Consider the following 20,195-nt stretch of genomic DNA (forward strand, 5'->3'; position numbering starts at 1 on the left):
ATGCTAAGTCGAATATGACAAGCGACATCCATGAGGACATAATTCAGCATCCCTAGCCAACAACCTCACCCACTCCATAATTGCGACCAGGTATCATACTTGTATAGAGTTGTATGAATTTTGGCACTTGGCATGGGCATTGACCGGATGGAGCTGTGAATGAAGGCAGGTGCCGCTACTGAACGTAGCTGCAAGCGTTGCAAAGGGGCTGGGAGGGGCCGAACTTGGGCAAGGTTATGAATGTGAGTGGATGCCATGTGTGAAAAGGACTGTGTCGGCCGGCCCCAGTTCTGGATGGAGATGCAGAGATGCTTGCGCACCCCACCTGGAGAGAATACGGAAGTTTAGCACCTCTCTTCCAGCCCCAATGCCAATTAACCAATCCACTAACAATTTCACCCATCTGCATACACCTCTCAAACTCTAACCAAACACAACCACAAGCCTACAACACAACAATCCGCACAAGCTTCACTACAACAACAAAAACCACACAGAGTTGCACAACAGCACACAACGACGACTGACCTCAAAACACCCCAAGCCCAGCCAACAGACTTACCAGGCTGAGGCTGCCAACAGCACATCACTGCTCTCTTGCACTTTTCCATCTTATTTACACTAACTCACCTCCCCCTTTTTCAGTGCCGCCAGAGCGCCAGGGGACCACTCCAGTGGTGATATTGCGCAGTACAAATATCCTTTAACATTAGCATGATTTTCATAAACATGGTTACCCACGCCTCACGGATGTTTGGATAAAGTGCCTTTCTTTTTCTCTTCTGGTGACATGGACTTTTTTAAAGATTACTACCACAAACTATAAACCTGCGCCTCAGCAGCCAAAGGAAGAGCATTCTCAATGGTAAACAGGTAGCTGCCTTCAGAAAACATTTTGTCAGGAAAAACAATCTCAAAAGAAAGGTGAAAAAAATGTTCTCTCGGAGTGGAATCCAATAAGGATTCATCACTCACCAGGTAGTGAAAGACTCTGGAGGTGGACTTCTTATGGATAACAGGGATATGAGGAGACAGGGAGGACGGGACTTTGCACTGAGCCATTCCTTGATGTTTAGGCGAGCAATTAAACAAAAGGAGGTGGTTGGGCAAGAGCTTACACAAACAATATATGAACAGTGTGACTAAGATTTTGGGAGTTATAGCGACGGCTTCCTACTACCTGGCACATAGTAACCGTTAAATGTATATAAAAGGAAGATTGTATCTCAAGTTTCTGTACCAACAGAAAGCCTCGGAAAAAAGATCCACAGTACTTCAACAATGGATCGATACACTCTATGGTATTACAAAACTTACTTTAATAATTTTATTTACATAAAATGGTAAAATGATAAGATCACAGGCACCTAGACATGTGAAAAAAATAACATTCATCCCTTGCCCAATAACTAAAATACAAACAATAATTGCTGGGACATCAGACCGTTAAAATCATAACAATATATATCAATCTGTGTTCAAACACTGCCCATGGGCAAGATCTTAAACATTTCTTCATGAAAAGTGCACAGTATTTTAATGTACAGTGAATTCCTGGATTGATGACGTGCAATTCTCAATGACGTGAATTGATCAAATAACCAATACCATGGAAGAAACAATCTCATCATATTTTCTTTTCTTGATTTTTAAAACTTTCCAAACATAAAGCAAACCAAAAGTGCCATCAATTCACATTAATTTCAGTAGTTGAATTTACCTGAAAGAGTGCTGAAGCAGCCTGACCGGCAGAAGAACAAGTTACTTACCAACTGTAACGTTCTTTCGACTGGATGTTCCTTGCACGTATTCCTCACCTTGTGATATTCGTTATCGCCAGCTTCGCTGGTTCGGAATTGTTTTTTCGGCAGAGGGCGCTGTGCTCGAGGTCGTGGCGTCGATTGTCCCTCGACGGACTCCGTACCGTGTCGACGTCACTGTTGGTATAAATAGCTCGAGCCGTGCCCGTTGGCTTCAGTTCTGTTTTTTCGAGGAAACATTCGTGGAACACCCATGGGTGCCCCGTGACTGATATGCCCTTCATGAGAGGAAAGTGTAAGAAACGTAAACTGTACTGCGGGGTATGCTGGGAGGGTCGATGAGGAATACATGGGAGGAACATCCAGTCGAAAGAATGTTACAGTTGGTAAGTAACTTGTCCTTTGAATGGATTGTGTCCTCCCACGTATTGCTCATATTGTGATAGACCCCCATAGCAGTGGTCAATTTGGAGGTGGGAATACTAGTTATTGTTCTCATGGACAGAATGAAGTACAGCCCTGGCAAATAAACCCTCATTGGAGGAGGAGGCATCTGAGCAGTAATGCTTGATGAAGGTATGCATTGATGTCCATGTTGCAGCTGAGAAAATCTTTTGCAGAAGAAGCCATTCCCCTAGTGGAGTGGGCCCGCAGCCCATCCGGTGGGTCTTTTCCTGCTAATCTGTAGCATTCCAATATAGCTAGAATGATCCAGCGGGATATAGTTTGTTTGGTCACCGCCAACCCCAATTTACGAATTATATAACCCACAAAGAGTTGGTTATCTTGACGTAATTTTGACATTCTTGAAATGTAAAAACCGAGGGCCCTTTTGGGGTCCAGTCTATGCAGTCTCTCCTCTTCTTTACCCAAACGAGGAGGAGGGTAGAATGTTGGTAAAATGATTTGTTTGTGACAAATGGAAGTCAAACTACTTTCGGTAAGAAAGATGGTTTAACTTTAAGAACTACCTTGTCCTGGTAAAACGTGGTATATGGAGGTTTACATGAGAGAGCCTGTAGTTCACTAACCCTGCGGGCTTATGTTAATGCCACAAGAAGGACAGTTATTGGAGGGCAGATGGACATGTCTAGAAGGTCCGGGTACCACGTCCTCCTGGCCCAATCCGGGGCAATTAGAATCATGGTTTTCCTGAACTTTCTCAACCTCCTTATTACTTGAGGAATCACGGGGACTGGAGGAAATGCGTACAGTAGAGGGAACTCCCAGTCCCCACGAACACGTCTCCTAGAGCTCCTCTCGGGGAAATTCCCTTGAGCAATACTGTTCGCACTTCTGGTTTACCACGGTCGCGAACAGATCCACTTGAGGGGTTCCAAAAAGGGTGAAGATCTCCAGAAGGACTTCTTGAGCTAACTCCCACTCGTGGGAGACTGCTCTGCCTGCTCAGAGCATCTACCGCCGTGTTCTGCTTTGCGGCTGGGTGAACTGCCAATAGAGATTCCTTCTCGTATTGCCCAGAACTAGCGTTCCAGTGCCTCTCTGCACAGTGTGAGTGATCCTACGCCTCCTCTTATGTTGAGGTAGTATATGGCTACTGTGTTGTCAGTCATTATCAGGACATTCTTTCCCTGTACAGAGGGCAGGAAGGCCTTCAGCCCTAGTCTGATTGCCCTAAGCTCCAACAGGTTGATGTGTCGTTTGGACTACGATGGAGACCAACGACCGCTGATTGTCAGATCGTTGGTATGAGCTCCCCACCCCATGAGTGAGGCGTCCGTTACTACTGTTATCTCCGGCCATGGTTGCCAAAAAGATTCCCCTTTGAGGCTGTTGTTGTTGCAAGCCCACCATAGCAGATCCTGAGCAACTGCGCTCGGGACTTGTAAAGGATCCAACATACTCCCTGAGAACTGGGACCACTGAGTCCTGAGTGCCCATTGAAGGGATCTCATTCTCAATTTGGCCTCTGGCACCAGAAAAATGCAGGATGCCATGAGGCCGAGCAACCTCAGAAAATCGAAGGCCGGCAGATGCTGTGCTTTCTGGATTTTGTTACCATCTGCAGAATGTGGAGAGCTCTTATCTCGGGAGGCGAGGCATTGCCCGAGGAAGTGTCCAAGACTGTTCCGATAAACTGGAGTTTTTGGGATGGTATCATGTGCGACATCTTGAAATTGAGGAAGAAGCCCAGATTGTGAAGGAAGTGACAGGTAATCGACAGATGTTCTTGAGCTTGTTCGGGAGAACATGCCCTGATCAACCAGTCGTCCAGGTAGGGGTAGATGTGAATCCCCCCTCTCCTGAGACTCGCTGCCACTACCGCCATCAGCTTGGTGAAAACCCTTGGGGCGGAGGTCAGCCCGAGTGGCAGAACTCGAAACTGATGGTGAGAACCGCCAACTGCGCACCTCAGGTTCTTTCTGTGCTTGAGATGGATTGGCACATGAAAGTAAGCATCCTGAAGGTCCAATGATACCAACCAGTCTTGGAGTTGGAGAGCCTGAAGGATCCCAGAAAGGGTTATCATCTTGAACTTGTCCTTCCTGGGGAACTTGTTCAAGTTTCTTAAGTCCAAGATGGGTCTCAATCCTCCGTCCTTCTTTGGGATGAAAAAATAAGGGGAGTACCAACCCTTGTTCCTCTCCGCCACAGGTACATGTTCTATTGCACCTTTCTCTAGCAGGGTTACAATTTCCTGCAAAAGGAGCAGGTCTGGAATTTTGTCCAAGTTGGCTCTCGGTGGATGATCGCGAGACCTTTTTAGGAAGGGAAGGCAGTAACCTTGAGCTACTGTTTCCAGTGCCCAAGCATCTGAAGTAACGCTCTACCGTTCTTTCAGATGCTGAGAGGTTCTGCCTCCCACTGGTGTTTTGTATGATAAGGCCTAAGAGTGATTTGGAGGTGGCTGCAGGAGCGGTTGAGGGTAAAGATGCCCCTCCTGAAGATGGCTTTGTAGCCTTTCCTCGTCCACCACGAGTGACATTTCTTTTGCCCTTTTGAAAAGCCTGTCCTCTTCCTCTACCAAAAGAAGAGTAGTACCGAAAAGGACGACCCCTCCAGGAAGATGAGCCCGAATAGGGCTTCTGAGACTGTCGCATGGAGGCACTAAGGGATTTAGCAGCAGCTTTTGAGGACTGTAGTTTTTCTAGGCTATCATCAGCCAGACTACCAAACAGCCTCGAGCCATCAAAACGCATGCTGAGAAGCCTGGCCTGCACATCTGGTGCAAAACCAGACTCTCAACCACGCAAATCTGCGTAGCACTGTGCCTGCCGCCATGGATCTGCTGATACTTTCAGCAGTATCCAGTCCAGACTGGAGACATTCCCCCATTGCCTCCTTCCAGTCTTTGACAATATTCAGGTAGCCTTCCCTTTCCTTCCAGAATATGTTCAGCCGCCACCGAAATGCATTCCCACAAGGCATGTGTGAACCTGGCTAGGGTACAGGTGACATTGGTTGACTTTAAAGCCATGCTACCCAAAGTAAAAACTTTACGGCCCAAGCATCAACCTTCTTATCCTCTCTATCCGGAGGTATGGTTGGATATGCAGTTTTTCTCGAGGTAGTTGCAGCCTGAATAACCAGACTTTCTGGAGTGGGATTTCTATTCAGATACTCGGGATCAGAAGTAGAAGTTCTATACTTCTTAGGAAAATTGCTGTTTACCGCAGCAATGTTGTCAGGGGATTCCCACTTCTTTTCCACTGTTCTCTGGAGCACCCTATGGAAGGGGAGAACTGGATCCTTCTGGGGGCCTCGAACAATTATGTCCGTCATATCATCCTGTTCAAAAGTGGGTGAGGCTCTATCCTAGCCCATATATTCTACCACTCTGTTCATTAAACTCCTGTATCCTGAGTCTCGCACAGGTCTCTCATTTTAGATTCTGGGTCTATAAGTTCCTCTGGAACTTGTCTAGTGCCATATTGCACTCCAAAAGCAGAGATTTCTTCATCCTCAGAGCCAGTTTCTTCAAAAATCGAAGACAGACTTAAAAAAAGTCTGATTTTGGTAATGGCGTAAATCTCCTCTCTTCCTCCTGAGTTTTCGTCGAAGAAATGGAAGGATTCTTCGAAGGTGTCGAAGGAATCTTCGACGACCCTGATGAAGTCTCTTCGACAGAGGTGTCGAAGACGCTCTAGGCTTCGATGTCGAAGTTGTCGGCGCCGATGGCGTCGACGAAGTTGCAGATATTTTCGACAACTTCTGTTTTTTATGTGGTGTCGGGAAACACTCCACTCTCGAGGATTCCGTGATGATTTGTCGATTCAAGTTTTACGGGTTTCACCCGTACGACTGGGTCTTACCGCAGTAGTTTCCGACTTCCCTGTGTCGTCTAATGGAGCGACCGGGGTCTGGCTCTTTTGGGGTTTCTTTGAGGGGGTCGATGTCGCATTCTTAAAGACCTCCATCATCTTTCTTCTAAAGTCCTCCCATTTTCTTGGGGAATCCGATTTAGTAGGGCATCAAACCAATTTGGTAGATGTATCTGATGATGATGATGAAGGAGATCTATGTCTCCTTTTAACTTTTTTAGAAGATGAAGATCGCCTCGATCTACTGCGAAATCGGGATCTCAGTGTTTTTTGTGATGGTCTGATTCTTTTGAATCGGACGATTTTTATGTCTTTTAGACGAGGCCTTCGAAGTGGCCTTTGAAGCCTCCCGCCCTACCGCTAGTTTACCTTTCCTCTCACGAAGGGCCTTCTCGGTCATCGACTGACAGGAGCCACAGTCGCCAGTTCGATGATCTGAACCCAGCCACCAAAGACAGATGCGGTGAGGATCGGTAATTGACATCTTCGAACCGCAGTCGATACACTTCTTAAACCCAGTCTTGGGTGTAGAAGCAGTAGATGATATTTTCTAACGGAACATTTCGAAGCGCGCCGTTCTCGAGAGCAAAGCAATCGGAAAAGCGGAACTGAAGCCAACGAGCGCGGCTCGAGCTATTTATACCAACAGTGACGTCGACGCGGTACGGAGTCCGTCGAGGGACAATCGACGCCATGAACTCGAGCACAGTGCCCTCTCCCAAAAATTATTTTCCGAAGCAGGCGATGACTAATATCACAAGATGAGGAATACATGGGAGGACACAATCCATTCAAATGAGGTACTATATAAATGAATACATATACTGTTGTTTTGCCAAAGTAAATGACTCCAAGGTAATTTACTCGACAAAATCACTTTGTTGGGGGAAGTAATTATTATGCATTTTTAATGTTGAGGGATAAAAGGGTTTTTTGGAGTGGGGCACATTGGAAGGAAAAAAAAATAAGTCATTTTGTCAAAGTAAATTACCAGAGAGTAATTTACTTTGGCAAAATGACGTAGAACCAATAAATCATATTGTAACAAAAAGTGGGGCTAACAATTTTTAATGTCATCAGTAAAGATTAAATTGTGCTTCACACATATGCCGTCCCAAAATGTTGCATGTGAAATACCATCACAGCAATGTTTAATTTGAGCCTAGCCAGCAATATGAAGATATCATATTGCATGGAATGATAGTGAGCTGCTATTCAACAAGGAGCCATTATACTACAACTTCATATAGAACATGTTTTACTGATTAGACAAAAAAGCTCTTGTGTCATGAACCAGTAGATCAAACCATTACAAGTAATTGCCACTTGTGCAAAGTAAAACATTTTGTGCATCCCATCCAGATTTAAAGCAAATCAAAATTAATATGAAATTTACCTTTTTCAAACCGCTTAACAGGGGCCTCTTCCTCAATCTCAGAGTCTCCACACGCACTCCTTGATCTCTTTCTTGGCCGCAGAAGTGTCTCCAATCTTGGAAGGACAACTGACAAAATAGTTTTGGTCCCTGGCTGTGGAGAAGATGGTTGAGTTTCAAAGTTCTTTGCAGAAGTTGGAGGACTTATATTTTTTGATTTTCGAAAAAGAACGGACGAACGTCTGTTTATTTCAGTTGACTCAGTAACTTCGCAAACAGTTGAATTGAGATTTCTGTCCTTAAGAAAATGTTCTGAAGCATGTCCATTAACCATTTCCGTCCGATAAGTGCTGTGTAATTTGTTATCAAAGGTTACTCTTTTGAAATGTTTGCACTGTTCTGGATCGAGTTCAATAGGTTTGAGTGTTGGTGGCTCTGAATCAGTCTCAGAGTTCGAAGGCAAAGGTAATGCATCAGACGGTTCAAGTTTAGGGGGAGATTTATCACCTGTAAACAAAATATTAAACAAAACATTTTAATTGTCGACAATTTAAATTCTTTAAGTTGGCGAACAAAAAGGTTTTGAAAACTTACACCAGGCCACAAAATGTGCACTCGCCACTAACCACCGACAAGTGGTCAAGGACATTCAGCGAGCAAAAAATTGTGTTTTGTGCGCATTCGGAGAATTGAAAGGGCGAGTGACATTTATGCCTGGCTGGCAGCTTGCAACTTGACATTCCTGCCCTGCACACCATTCACATTTTATAGCACCACTTGGTTATTGTTGCAGCGATTTCCCTACCATTTCTGGTGAAGGATGTGAAAATATACTGTCTATCTTAAGAGTACACAGGGTTTTAACCTAAAGAAATACCAAAACATTTGCAGATATGGCAGAGCAGTCTTGAGTCAATCGAGGAAGGAAGCCCAGTGGATAGGCACAATTAGTCCCAAATAGTTTGGCCAAAAGAATACACTACATTTACTGAAAAAAAAATGTTTACAATTACACATATATAGTAACCATTAGTACAATTAAGTATTTTGGGTAAAACGTTGCACATAGCCAAATACAGTATGAATTTAACAAGTACAATGGTCCAAGGCAGACTGTTAGGGAGATTTATCATGTTTATGCTTCATCCCCTCATCTAGCGAGAACCCCAGCACTTTTTGCTGGACTTCTGGACCCTTTTCTTTATACCCACTCATTCATTTTTATGGGCTCTGTCTTTTGGAACTCTGTTCAGAGTTTTACCTTTAGTATGGAGTCTACTTTCCTCCATATCTCTTTTAAGGCATCTGTGTTTAGCCTCACTGCTATTTATGGGCAGTGTTGCTAGGAACCCTTTGGGTTCTCCTTTGAGATACTTTCATTATCCTTACGAACTACTGTTTTTAAGGATCTTGAGAGATTGGCGCGCACACACCACCTTATGTTGGTAGGTAAGAATTGGTGCAGTCACACTGTGTGAGACTAGACTTTTAGACAATACTTATCTGTTTGGTATTAGGCAACCCACCTTTAGGTATAGGTTTGTACTACAGAAGTTGGTAGTGTGACTGAAGAGCCATGCCTATCTCAAGAGGAGTAGATGTGAGCTGTACAGATGAAATCCGTCAATACAGGTAGTCAAATAACACTCTCAAGGTTTCAGTTATAAATAATTATTTAGAAAACATCAATTTCTAAATAAGCACTCTTTAAAAAGGCAATTCTTTGGTGGCGTGGCCAGCCGAGGACACCAGTGGATGTCTCTTTGGTGAGCTCTGAGACACCTTCCCTATCCCAGAGCCTCAAAACCCCCTAAATAGCTTAAATGTCCCTGGAACGCAACTCTGCATATGCCTGAACTGCTGGAGAACACTCTGTGTCAGGGTGAAATATAGCAAAGCCGCCGTGAAGGAGAAATTAGCAAAAAGGCAGGAGCCCAAGGGTCCTAGCCAAAATGGCGGACGCAACGTGTGTGTACTCCCAGAGGACTGCCATTCCGTCTCCAGTACTGCAGTGAGCTAAGCAGCAGTCAGGTCGCTGTAGCCCCGTCAACAGGAGAAGCGGACTACCTGGCACAGCTGGTGTTGGAGTGAGGACTGTCCAACTTGAGGACAGGAGCCGGCGCGTCCCACTCGGTAGCCCTTCCCCCATCCCCACAGACTAAGGTCCGGTGGAAGGGCTCCGAGAACGGGTGCCCAGGAAGAAGCGGGTAGGGTGGCGCTGGGGGTGGCAAAGCTGGACACACAAACAGCAGGAGAGATGCTCTCTGGATCACACCTCAGAAGCGGCCCGTACGCCCAGCAGATCTCTAGAATGCGCAGCACAGGTGGGGCTGCGTAATATGCCCTTGCGCTCCACTGCGGGCCTTAGTGGAGTAGAGCCCCAGACGCAGCCGAGCGTGGACAGCTGCTTGGTCTGGGGCGGGCAGAGGAAAGGGCCTTCTTTCCAGACATGAGATGCGAGGGAAAAGACCCCTACAGGCTGAAATCTCCCAGCAGGTGATAATCCACAGGCGTGAAGCACACAGCAGACGGCAGGAACCCTGTGTGCTCCCTGGGAGCCAGCATTGTAGGAAGATGTGACAGGCTCTCAGAACGCTCCAGGAGCACCCCCATCCAGATAACACGAATGTCAAGTGGTCTGGGAGGCGGAAGGACCCCTGGAAACTGATGCATGGTCATTCTGTGCTACTGAATGCAAAAGAAGCAGTTAATTAGCACGAGGCGGGGACCCCAGTGTGGACGTTCACCCACCAGCAGCAAACAATCACTGGGGAACAGGAGGCAAACGCTAACCCACTCTGGAGTAACACAGGGGATACACCATAACCAGCATCTATTCAACAGCTGACAAGGCCCATGAAAGGTGGGGGGGAGGGGAAGAGCCTCGGGGCACAGTGGGACAAGCAGTCGATGGGCCCGACATTGTCAGGCAGCACTTAGTCACGCAGGGGTGCAAACAGAAAATAGTGCTGCCATTGTAGGGGCAGCCCGTGCATCGAACTTCAGAGATGATAAGCAGCCCTGTGGAACAACTATCGCTGGACCTGCTTGGAGAGATAAGTGGAGATCGGGTGAAGGCCAGTAATCATAAGATCACTCAACTCGGTTCTCAAGAGGTTACACTGCTTAAGAAGGACTCTTCAACACGGATCAATAGGGCGCCTCAAGCAGGACACGACAGTGGGGATCTCAAGGCGACCTGAACGCCACCTTCCCGGAGTAAGCGAGAAAGAGCGGCATTCAGTAAAGGCGCAGAAGGCAAGAGCAGCTCTTCCCCCACTGGCATCGGAAAAATGTCCAAGCAAACGACAAAATCTAAAAGCTCGGGTCGGGAGACATCAAGACCCTGATGCAATCCACGGAGATGCAAAGAGGCAGCCAACTACAAGAATTGGCCCAAATCCACTCCCTGCTTCCGGATGATTCAGGAGAGCCCGGTGACCCGCCAATTCGAAAATCAGACTTGCTAGCAATGCTGCAGGAGCTGAAAAAAGACATTAAATATAGTAGAGCGGATTTAGCCAAGTCCATTGCAGATCTCAACAAAGGAGTGGTGGCAGTGGAAAGAAGGGTTGATGAGATGGAGTCCATGGTAGCCAAACAGGGTCAAGAGCTGGAGGAGCTAGCAAAAAGGGCGCTGGAACTCGAACAATAAATGGAGCGGGTTAAGGATTGACAGGGGGATGCTGAATACAGATCCAGGTGGAGTAATATACAAATCCGGGGGATTCCGAAATCAGTGGCAGACGCTGACCTGCAACCAGACCCTACATTTCCCAGGGACAATAAACCCAGTGACTCCTTGTGGCTTTGCCATGGGATTGTTTACGTTGAAGTTCAATGGGGAGTTATACGTTTGGGAGTTGGGGGGGGGGGGTGAGAAGACATGTTACTTGGGTGGAGGCTATACACGGCACATATGAGACACCTACAGGCGCGGATTGGTGGGAAAGGATTACGAAGGGCACAGTGTTACAGTACAATAATGGCCGATTTAACCTTTGTTACATTAAATGTCCAGGAGCTCAACTCTCCGATTAAAAGGAAATCCATAATGAATAGGCTTTGGGATATGTGTGGGGAGTGTGGCAAATCTTGATCTGGGGCGATTTTAATGGCGTAATGGATGCTGTGATGGACCAAACTCTTCCCTAGTGACTACATGTTCAGACATGCCCTGGCAAGATTCATTACGGAATTACACTTAATAGAAACGTGGCGATTCTTTCGTCCGCAGGAAAAAGCATACACATTATTCAGCAGTGCACAGGGGCCATACCCGGATTGATATGGTGCTCGTTTCAGACACTCTGGTCCCACAAATCACGGGATTGGAAATCATTCTCCGGTCTCCTTAATGCTGGAGCTGCTTACCCCGCGGCAGCAGACCGGTAAGCCATGGCGTATAAATGAAGTGATTCTGAAAGAACTAGCCCTTAGAGCAGATATAGAGCAGGCTTTGAGAAATTACTTCCAAGAAAATATCACGCAGTGGGTAGACTGGGCCACTATCTGGGATGCTAGTAAGGCAGTGGTACGGGGCGAGTTTATTGCGCACACGGCGAACTTTGTTTAGAGAAAAGAGGGTGAAGCGGGACATGGAGGCCAAAGTAACAAAAGCAGAGGCAGAGTATAAAGACATGGGCTCACAAAAAGGATGGCAGGAATTTTAAAAAGTTAGGGCGGCCCTAGAGACGCATCTGGCTGATGAAGCTGCACAACTTCTTTTGCAAACTAAACAGTCTTATTATATAATGGGGACAAGGCCAATCGATTTCTCGCAGCCAAATTGAGACAGCAGAAAATTCAGAATCGCATTGTTCAATTTAAGAGTCAGGGAGGGGACCTGGTGAGAGGGGAGAAAGAAATAGAAGAAGTCATGTACCCCTATTATACCAATGACCTGGAGAGGAAAGCACAGGTAGCATTCCTAGGCCGGGTACCCTGCCGCAAATTAGCGAATTAGACAGACAAATGCTGGAAGCGCCCATAACTGAGGAAGAAGTGGGGGAGGTCATAGGAGCATTGAAGGGACATAAATCTCCAGGTCCGGATGGGCTGAGTAATGCGTATTTATAAAACATTCAGACTATCCTAGTGAGCCCTTTACCGAAATTATTCAACCACATTCGGGACACGGGGCGAGCCTCGGGGATATGGGCCCGGCGACCACGGTATTACTGCTAAAACCAGATAGGGACTGTGCTAGCTATCGCCCCATCTCATTAAATGGGGATGCAAAAATCTACTCCACGGTCCTGGCCGGTAGGCTGGCAAATGTACTCCCGAAGATAATTCACCCAGACTAGGAGGGTTTTGCGAAGGGGCGGCACACCTATGACAATATTCGTAGAGCCATAGACAAAATAAAATGGAGACGAAGGACAGGTCAGCGGTTCTCGGTGCTGGCATTGGACATCTCTAGAGCTTTTGACAGCCTACATTGGGGATTTCTACAACTGACGCTTGAAAAATTTCGGTGCGGGCCAATTTTTACCCGCATGGTGATGGCCAACTTTGTGAATCCATCTACACGTCTAATGATCACTGGGCAGCTCACAGATCGTATCTACATCTGGAAGGGCACGAGGCAAGGGGTGCCCGTTGTCACCACTGATCTTCGCCATGGAGCCATTGGCGCAAAGGACCTGTGACGACCCGGGCATCCAAGGGGTGGAAGTGGGCGCTAGTGGGTCCCAGAAGGTAGATCTCTATGCAGACGATGTCCTCATGTTCCTGAAGGACACGACACATTCACTCCCAAAGGCCATAGAACTGCTGGACAAGCTTGCGAGGGTCTCACGGTTTCACATCAATTACCCTAAATCCAAAGCGGTGAACATCACTGAGGCGACAGATCAAGTGTCAGAATGGGGAAGCCGGTATCCTTTGAAATGGGAACAGAAATCTGTAAAATATTTGGGAATACACTTAACCCCCACCTATGAGAGACTATATGGGGCTAATATCCCGGATCTGTTGAAATCGTTGGCGGGAGATCTTAAATGATGGGACATGCAGGAGCTATCATGGCTTGCACGTATAACATCAGTTAAAATGACCCTGCTCCCCAGGTTCTTGTATGCGACGGGTGCTCTCCCAATATGCAGCCCAGGCCCAGCAATCAAAAAACTACAGAGTGAAATGATGTCCTTCATTTGGAGGGGAAAGAAACCAAGGGTCCCCAAGAAAGTTTTATTTAGACCACAAGCTGAGGGGCTGGGGTTACCGGAACTTTGCAGGCATTTATGGGCAGCACAGGTAGCACCTATGTTGCAATGGTCACAGAGAAAACCAGAACCGATGGGCGGCCCTTGAAAGGGATGGAACCAAGACAACCGTGGAATGCCTTTGTTTTCTCGCAGCATGGCATAGAGGCAAAAGAGGCACATTACTGGAGACAACCAAAGCCACTCTATGGTACTGGGACAACGCATTAAGGGGGAGGAGGGTAAAGGTGGGGGGGAGGGAAGGTCCTCTCGCACCGGTTGCCCACAACCCAGACTTCACACCAGGGATGTAGCCTGACTTTTGGGCACACTGGGGAGGAGGGGAGCAGGCCTAGGTATTGGGAAAGCTCTAGGCAGAAGGGTCACCCCTAACCTTTGAAGGTTGCAAACCCAAATTTGACTTACCGGAGAGGGAACGCTTCCATTATATCCAACTTAGACAATGGATCACCAACACACAAAGGTCCGGGAGGGAGCAACTCGAGACCCAATAGGTACAAGAGGGACATTTGGAAAAAGGAGTATCAAGACTATCGGCTGATGGGGGTGGCGAGCCCAGAAGAAACACTTCCGTACATGCAAAGATGGGAGGTAGATGTGGGGAAACCAATCTCTGGGGAGACATGGGGTTGCATTTGGCATCAAGCCACCAAAATCTCCAAATGCGTTTCAAAGAGGTGGCATACAAACTTTGTCTGCGGTGGTATATGACGCCACTACGCATGCACTCCATTAACCCAGACTATCCCATGTCATGCTGGAGGGATTGTGGACAACCCAGGGACCTGATCCACATGTAGTGGACCTGCCCAGTGGCAGAGACTTACTGGAAGGAGATCTTGAGCCCTATTAAGGAGATAACGGAGACACAACTGCCTTTCGATGCAGTGGTAGTTTTACTGGATGAGGCGGTCGATGGAAGCTATGTGAACTCTGGAAATAGAGCTAGCGTTATCACTCACATTCTGAGCGTGGCTAGAATCACCTTGGCGCAGGCCTGGAAGAATAAACAGGGGTCGGTAGTAGCCATGTGGTGGTTGAGGCTATGGGGAGTGATGGCCATGGAAAAGGTAACTCGAAGTATCAGAATACCTGGATACCATTGCATGAGTTCATGGACGACAGGGAGCAGATGTATTTCAAACCTAAGTTACTCCCCAAAGTTTCCATTATTTGATTGGGCGAGCCTTGAGTCGAGAGGATGACCTGGCTCATGGCACTCCCAGGGGTGTCGAAATGAGATGTTGTATCCCACCCAAAAGTAATTTTTGCGGTGGGTAGGTTGGTCTTAGGTGGCAAATGGAACTTAAAGACTGGGTGAATATTGGAGAGGATATGGATGATGGTATTGTTTTCTGCTAACTAATGCATGCATGTTTGTAATTTATGCTCCTGAGAAATAAATAAAGTTGATTAAAAAAAAGGCAATTCTTTATAACAGTTCAGATAAACGTTGGAATATTTTTCAGAATCAATAAAGTTAGTGAATCTTTGGATAAGCTCAATACATTTCTCCTACACCCTGAGGTGACTTCAATTACTAGGAAGTATTTGCATTTATATATTACACCAATATACTTTTGTGGACTCTTGAGTTGCAGAAAGGTTAGAACAGTTTATTAGAAAATGTGAGGACAACTAAATGCTCCAATCAAGTCTAGATGGGCCTTTCCCAGCAGCAACAGTAATCAACAAGCTGTAACCTATGAGGGAAAAGCAATATCAAAGTCAATTGATTTAGAAGAGTGCTTTTAAGGAGGCAGGACAGCCAAAGTCATTTGGACAAAGTCTATAGTTCTGATGCACTTCTTGGATAAAAAGTCTTGCACAAAGTCAGAGTTCAGAAAATCACTTGCAGGAACACAAGCTGTTTAGCCTGTGCAAAGGGAGTTGAAATCAACTCAGAAAGTTTAAGCAGGTGCCAGCCTCAAGTAAGACAGCACGACTTAAGGCAAGAAGTTAAGGACCCCCCAAGCCCAAACAGTACCTCTGGTTAGAAGAAAAGGTGGTCCAGCCAAATTCAGTCTTTCAGCAGACTATGGTTCTGGAGCCTCAGTCGTGGGGACAAGGACGACGTCTGGAGGGATACTCCACAGACTCCTTATGATCGATATTATATCGCCTGGAAATAACCAGCGTCAGCATCTCTAAATCGGGTAGTCTCTGAAAAGCAAGAAAATCTAGATCCTATATAGTATAGTAAGTCTCCTTGTTGATGGCATCTGCCACATTATCTTTCAACTCAATACGGGGGACAGCAACTACTTCCATCCACCAGCTGCGACCTAGCAAAGATACAGAATTGGAAGTGCAGACTGGAGGAGAGACGCAAAGATATTTTCTTGCGTAAAAGAAACCTTTTAGCTCCAAAAGAGGCTGGTGGATAGAAGTAATTGCTTACACCCGTATTGAGTTGAAAGATAATATGGCGGATGCCATGGTCAATTACAGGCAATATAATACCGATCAAAAGGAGTCTGTGGAGCGACTTAAAACTGTCAACTGCATGTTCCACTTGGAGTGTAAGGGTGATCCTAACGCCTTGTGGAGGCTTACGCCACAGTCTAGAGCCTTCTAACAGTGATACAACATCTGAGTTGAAGGCGACTAGAAGGGTCTTGTATAATAGAAGTGGGTCCAGATTCATTTGTATATACGCGCAAGTGCTATGAGGATTTATCCATTATATCTGCTCTTCACCGATAGCTGAGAGATGGAAGTGGTGCGGCTCACCCTACAGTGTGAAATGGTACTTATTGAGTTTCTCGTTTGTGTCCTGATGAAGGTTGCTGTACTGAATGGACATGACTTTTGAAGTCCATTATTGACAACCGAAACACGTGTCAACCAGAATATCTGTTGAAATAACTATACACATATTGAGTCACCTGAGAACAGGCAGAGGGAACCTAATATTGTTTACATTTAAAATTGTTTATAGTAACCAAGTGTAACTGGCCATTTGTGTATGTATTGAGCTAAGTGTTTTTGGATGGAATGTGAGCGAATGAATGGTGGGGATAAGTGTGAGCCTAAGTAGGATGTATTGAATTTCATTCAGAAATGTGTTAAGTAATATTTTTAAATTGAATATTTGTTAGAAAAATAAAAAGGAAAATTGATTTGAAATGAAACATTTATGATGTATGAAAAACGGTAAACGAGTGTGATCTGTCATCCTCTATACATTGGTCCATTTTGCAGTTTTTTGACATGTTATTTGGCCTAAAGGACCAATGACAATAGTCAGCCACCCCTTTATTTTTGAATTCAGTGGTATAATCAGACTAACAAAATTATAAATAGAGGCCCATTAACATTAGGGGATAGTAAACTTTTTTCGTGTATATTACCTCCCGACATATGAAGACAGTATAGGAAACAGAATAGTGCAGAACCGTCAATAAAGTGGGAGGTTTTGGAGAAGAAGGAAGTAGTGAATTTTAGAGGTGAAGCAGGGCAATTGCAGGACATATTGGCTCTACCTGGGCCCATTATCAAAAGAATTGAGCAAATAGTGCCCCCGAAAACAAATGAAGTGGGATAAATTAACAACTTGTCGACAGGGCGAAGGAGAGCCAGGAGAAAAGTACTTTGCAAGGAAGGAAGAGGTTTTCTCCTCTTACAGTGGTATCGATCTAGGTACCATAGAAGGGCAAAAAGCTTGTTGTTTACACTTTGTGGAAGGACTGCCCCCATACCTGAAAATTACATACACACATGAATCAACGTGGCCCATGCAGATCGTGGCTCAAATTTTGACTATGATCAGATATTATGCAAATAGGAATACAAAAGAAAAGGGTGAAAAGAAAAGAAAATTAAAATATTTCTATTTCAAGACAAAAGTATTAATGCAGCAAGCATTTCCAGAACAAGGCAGAGGGGTAAGTGCTCCTCCAGCATACAGAGGAGGACAGTTGATGGATGCCATTAATCCAAAACCCCAGATCATTGGATTTGGGGAAATGGAAGGTCTATGGGACAAGGAATAAGAGGATGTGAGTCAGTTTGATGGTGATAATGCAGAAAACCAGTGCCAGGGACAGTCTCTTTTGATCCAAGGCAGAGGCAGCAGTAGTCTGCCAGGGACTATTATGAAGACCAGCCATAGCCAGATTATTATGCAACATAGGGTCGAGTACAAAATACCCATTGACCGCAGATGTCCATACGTGGAACTTTGCATTGCTGAAAAGAAGCAGAAGTTCCTTTTAGATACAGGAGAAAACAATACTTCTATTTCCCCCAAACTAGTGCCTACAATACCCAACTCTGGTAAAAATGAACACCTCAATGGTATTTTCTAATGATCAAGTCTGTAGTCTAGTATCCAAGCCCATTCGCTTTCAGATGGGGCTCAGTTTGTTGCAACAGATAAATGTGCTTTAAATATTTTGGGCTTGGACTTCTTGAAACACTTGCATGCAAACATATACTGTTTGCCGAATGGTGTCTGCCTCACTTGCTCTGGTCAACTCTTCGCTAAATGTTATGTTTCTATCACTAACACTTTACCACCCGAACTTGAGAACATGGATTAAAGGTGTGGCCATACGGTAAAAATTATGAAACTGTATGGCACCAGATCCAATTCAAATTCACGTTAAGACCAATGCCATACTCCCAAGAATACCCAAATGCAAAATATCCCAGGAAGGATTAGTAGGGATAAGGGGAGTGATTTAATATTTACTGACTAAAGGGATAGTTAAAGAAATTGCAGGGAGCCCATGCAACAGCTCAATGTTGCCATTCAGAAAAAGACTGATGGCAAGGAAGGCTCACTTAGTGCGCAAATCATTCTCCATTCAATGTCAATAAAATAGCGGCGTCCCAGATATGAAATCACTTTTTACTATGGTTTCTCCCTCCGCACAATATTTCATGGTTGTGGACGTGTTTTTGCATTCCAATACATGAAGGCAGCCAGTACCTTTTTTGCCTTTAGCATAGATAGTCCAGTGCCTCTTACACACATTTTGTAGAGCACCCCAAGGATACACAAAGAGCCCAAGCACTTACAACTAGGCATTACAAACACAACTGGACACTTATACCCCATCTACAGGCATTGTTATGCAGCAGATACAAGGGAAAGGTGTGTGGACTACACCACACACCTTCTAGAGTTTTTAGCTCCATTGGGACATAAAGGTTCCCCAAATAAGCTTCAATTATGTCAGCAGCAGGTCAATTGTCTAGGTCATTTACTTACTACGAGAAAAGATTGTACCTTCAACAAATACAAATGATACTTAACATGCCAGTACCCAGCAAGAGGTTCGAGGATTCTTAGGGATGACTTAATTCTGTAGTCAATTGATTCCAAACCTTTCTTTGCTATCTAATGTAAGGGAGGCATGGTATCACAAGTCTAACACTGACACGAGGTACAATTTGTAAAACCTTTACTCAATTATTCAGTGTTTGGACACTCTTGCTTTGCCCTATAGCCATGAGGGGAGTAATCTCTACCATTAAATAATAAAACAAATGCACAGTCCTAGTCAGTCTGTCAAATCAAAATGGCCTATACTAACAAAACCTAATGCTGGCCCTATCTTTCATACAAAAAGTGTGTAAAGGAGAAATTAATAGTTAATCACAGCAGTGACTAACGTACTCCTAGTCCATAGTACCCTTTCCTCCATACTGCATGCGCGTCTGGCATGGATTCACATGCTCATGAATATTCCCCGTCGTCAGGCTGGGAATCCTCGGTAAAGAAATAATCAGTATCAGTTTCGTTTCTGATCTGTCTTTCTTAGAAGTAACCAATCACTGATCTCTGGGTCATACTGCCCCCAGCCAATGACTGCCCTCTCCCTAAGCCCCGCCTCCGGCAGCCATCCTCAGATTTGGTAGCACGCCAAGTGGCAGTATGACCAAGTGAAGAGCCACCGAGGGGTAGGTGGGAGGGTTTGCATGTGAATCCATGCCAGACCCATGCTGGAGAACAACAGTTACAGGTAAGTAACTTGTTCCTTCTCCAGCATGGGGTCTGGCATGGATTGACATGCTCATGAATAAAAGAATACATAGCAGTATACACATGCACAACCACGGGAGGTGGCAACAGGCTCAACATTAAGCAATACAACAACTCAACATTAAGCATCTCTTACCTCCTCACCAGGCTCAACTTAAGCGAACAGGTTGCGCAGCACTGCTTGGCCGACCCTGACTCCTCCCTGGAGTCCCGATCGATGCAGTAGAATCTTGTGAAGGTGTGCGTCGACCTCCACGTAGCCGCCCTGCAGATGTCCAGCAGGGGTACGCCAGACAGGAACGATGTGGCAGCAGTGATCGCCCTGGTCGAATGGGCTCTCGGAATGCCGGGCAGCGGTCGGTTTGCCAATCGGTGACAATGCATGATGCAGCCGGAGAGCAATCTGGAAATGGAAGTCTTCGAGAGAGCCTCCCTTGATTCACAGACCCAAAGTTTACAAATAGCTGTGACGTCTTCCGAAAACTCTTTGTGCGGTCCACGTAGAACTTCAGCGCTCTAGCTACATCCAGCGAGTGCAAAGTCCTCTCGGCCGGC

General features: G+C 45.7%; 1 protein-coding gene across 3 annotated transcripts in view; it reads right to left on the reverse strand.

Annotated features, from left to right (window-relative positions):
* Positions 1-20,195, reverse strand: part of BRD1 (bromodomain containing 1) — a 1,051,203-nt gene that overhangs the window by 441,562 nt on the left and 589,446 nt on the right. For all 3 annotated transcript variants that reach the window (XM_069629247.1, XM_069629245.1, XM_069629246.1), the window contains exon 8: positions 7,440-7,925. In XM_069629247.1, the coding sequence (XP_069485348.1) occupies positions 7,440-7,925 (486 nt within the window). The remainder of the gene's footprint in view (positions 1-7,439; positions 7,926-20,195) is intronic.

The sequence above is a fragment of the Ambystoma mexicanum genome, chromosome 12, assembly GCF_040938575.1.
Source record: "Ambystoma mexicanum isolate Mex_15411 chromosome 12, UKY_AmexF1_1, whole genome shotgun sequence".
NCBI classification, from domain to species: domain Eukaryota; kingdom Metazoa; phylum Chordata; class Amphibia; order Caudata; family Ambystomatidae; genus Ambystoma; species Ambystoma mexicanum.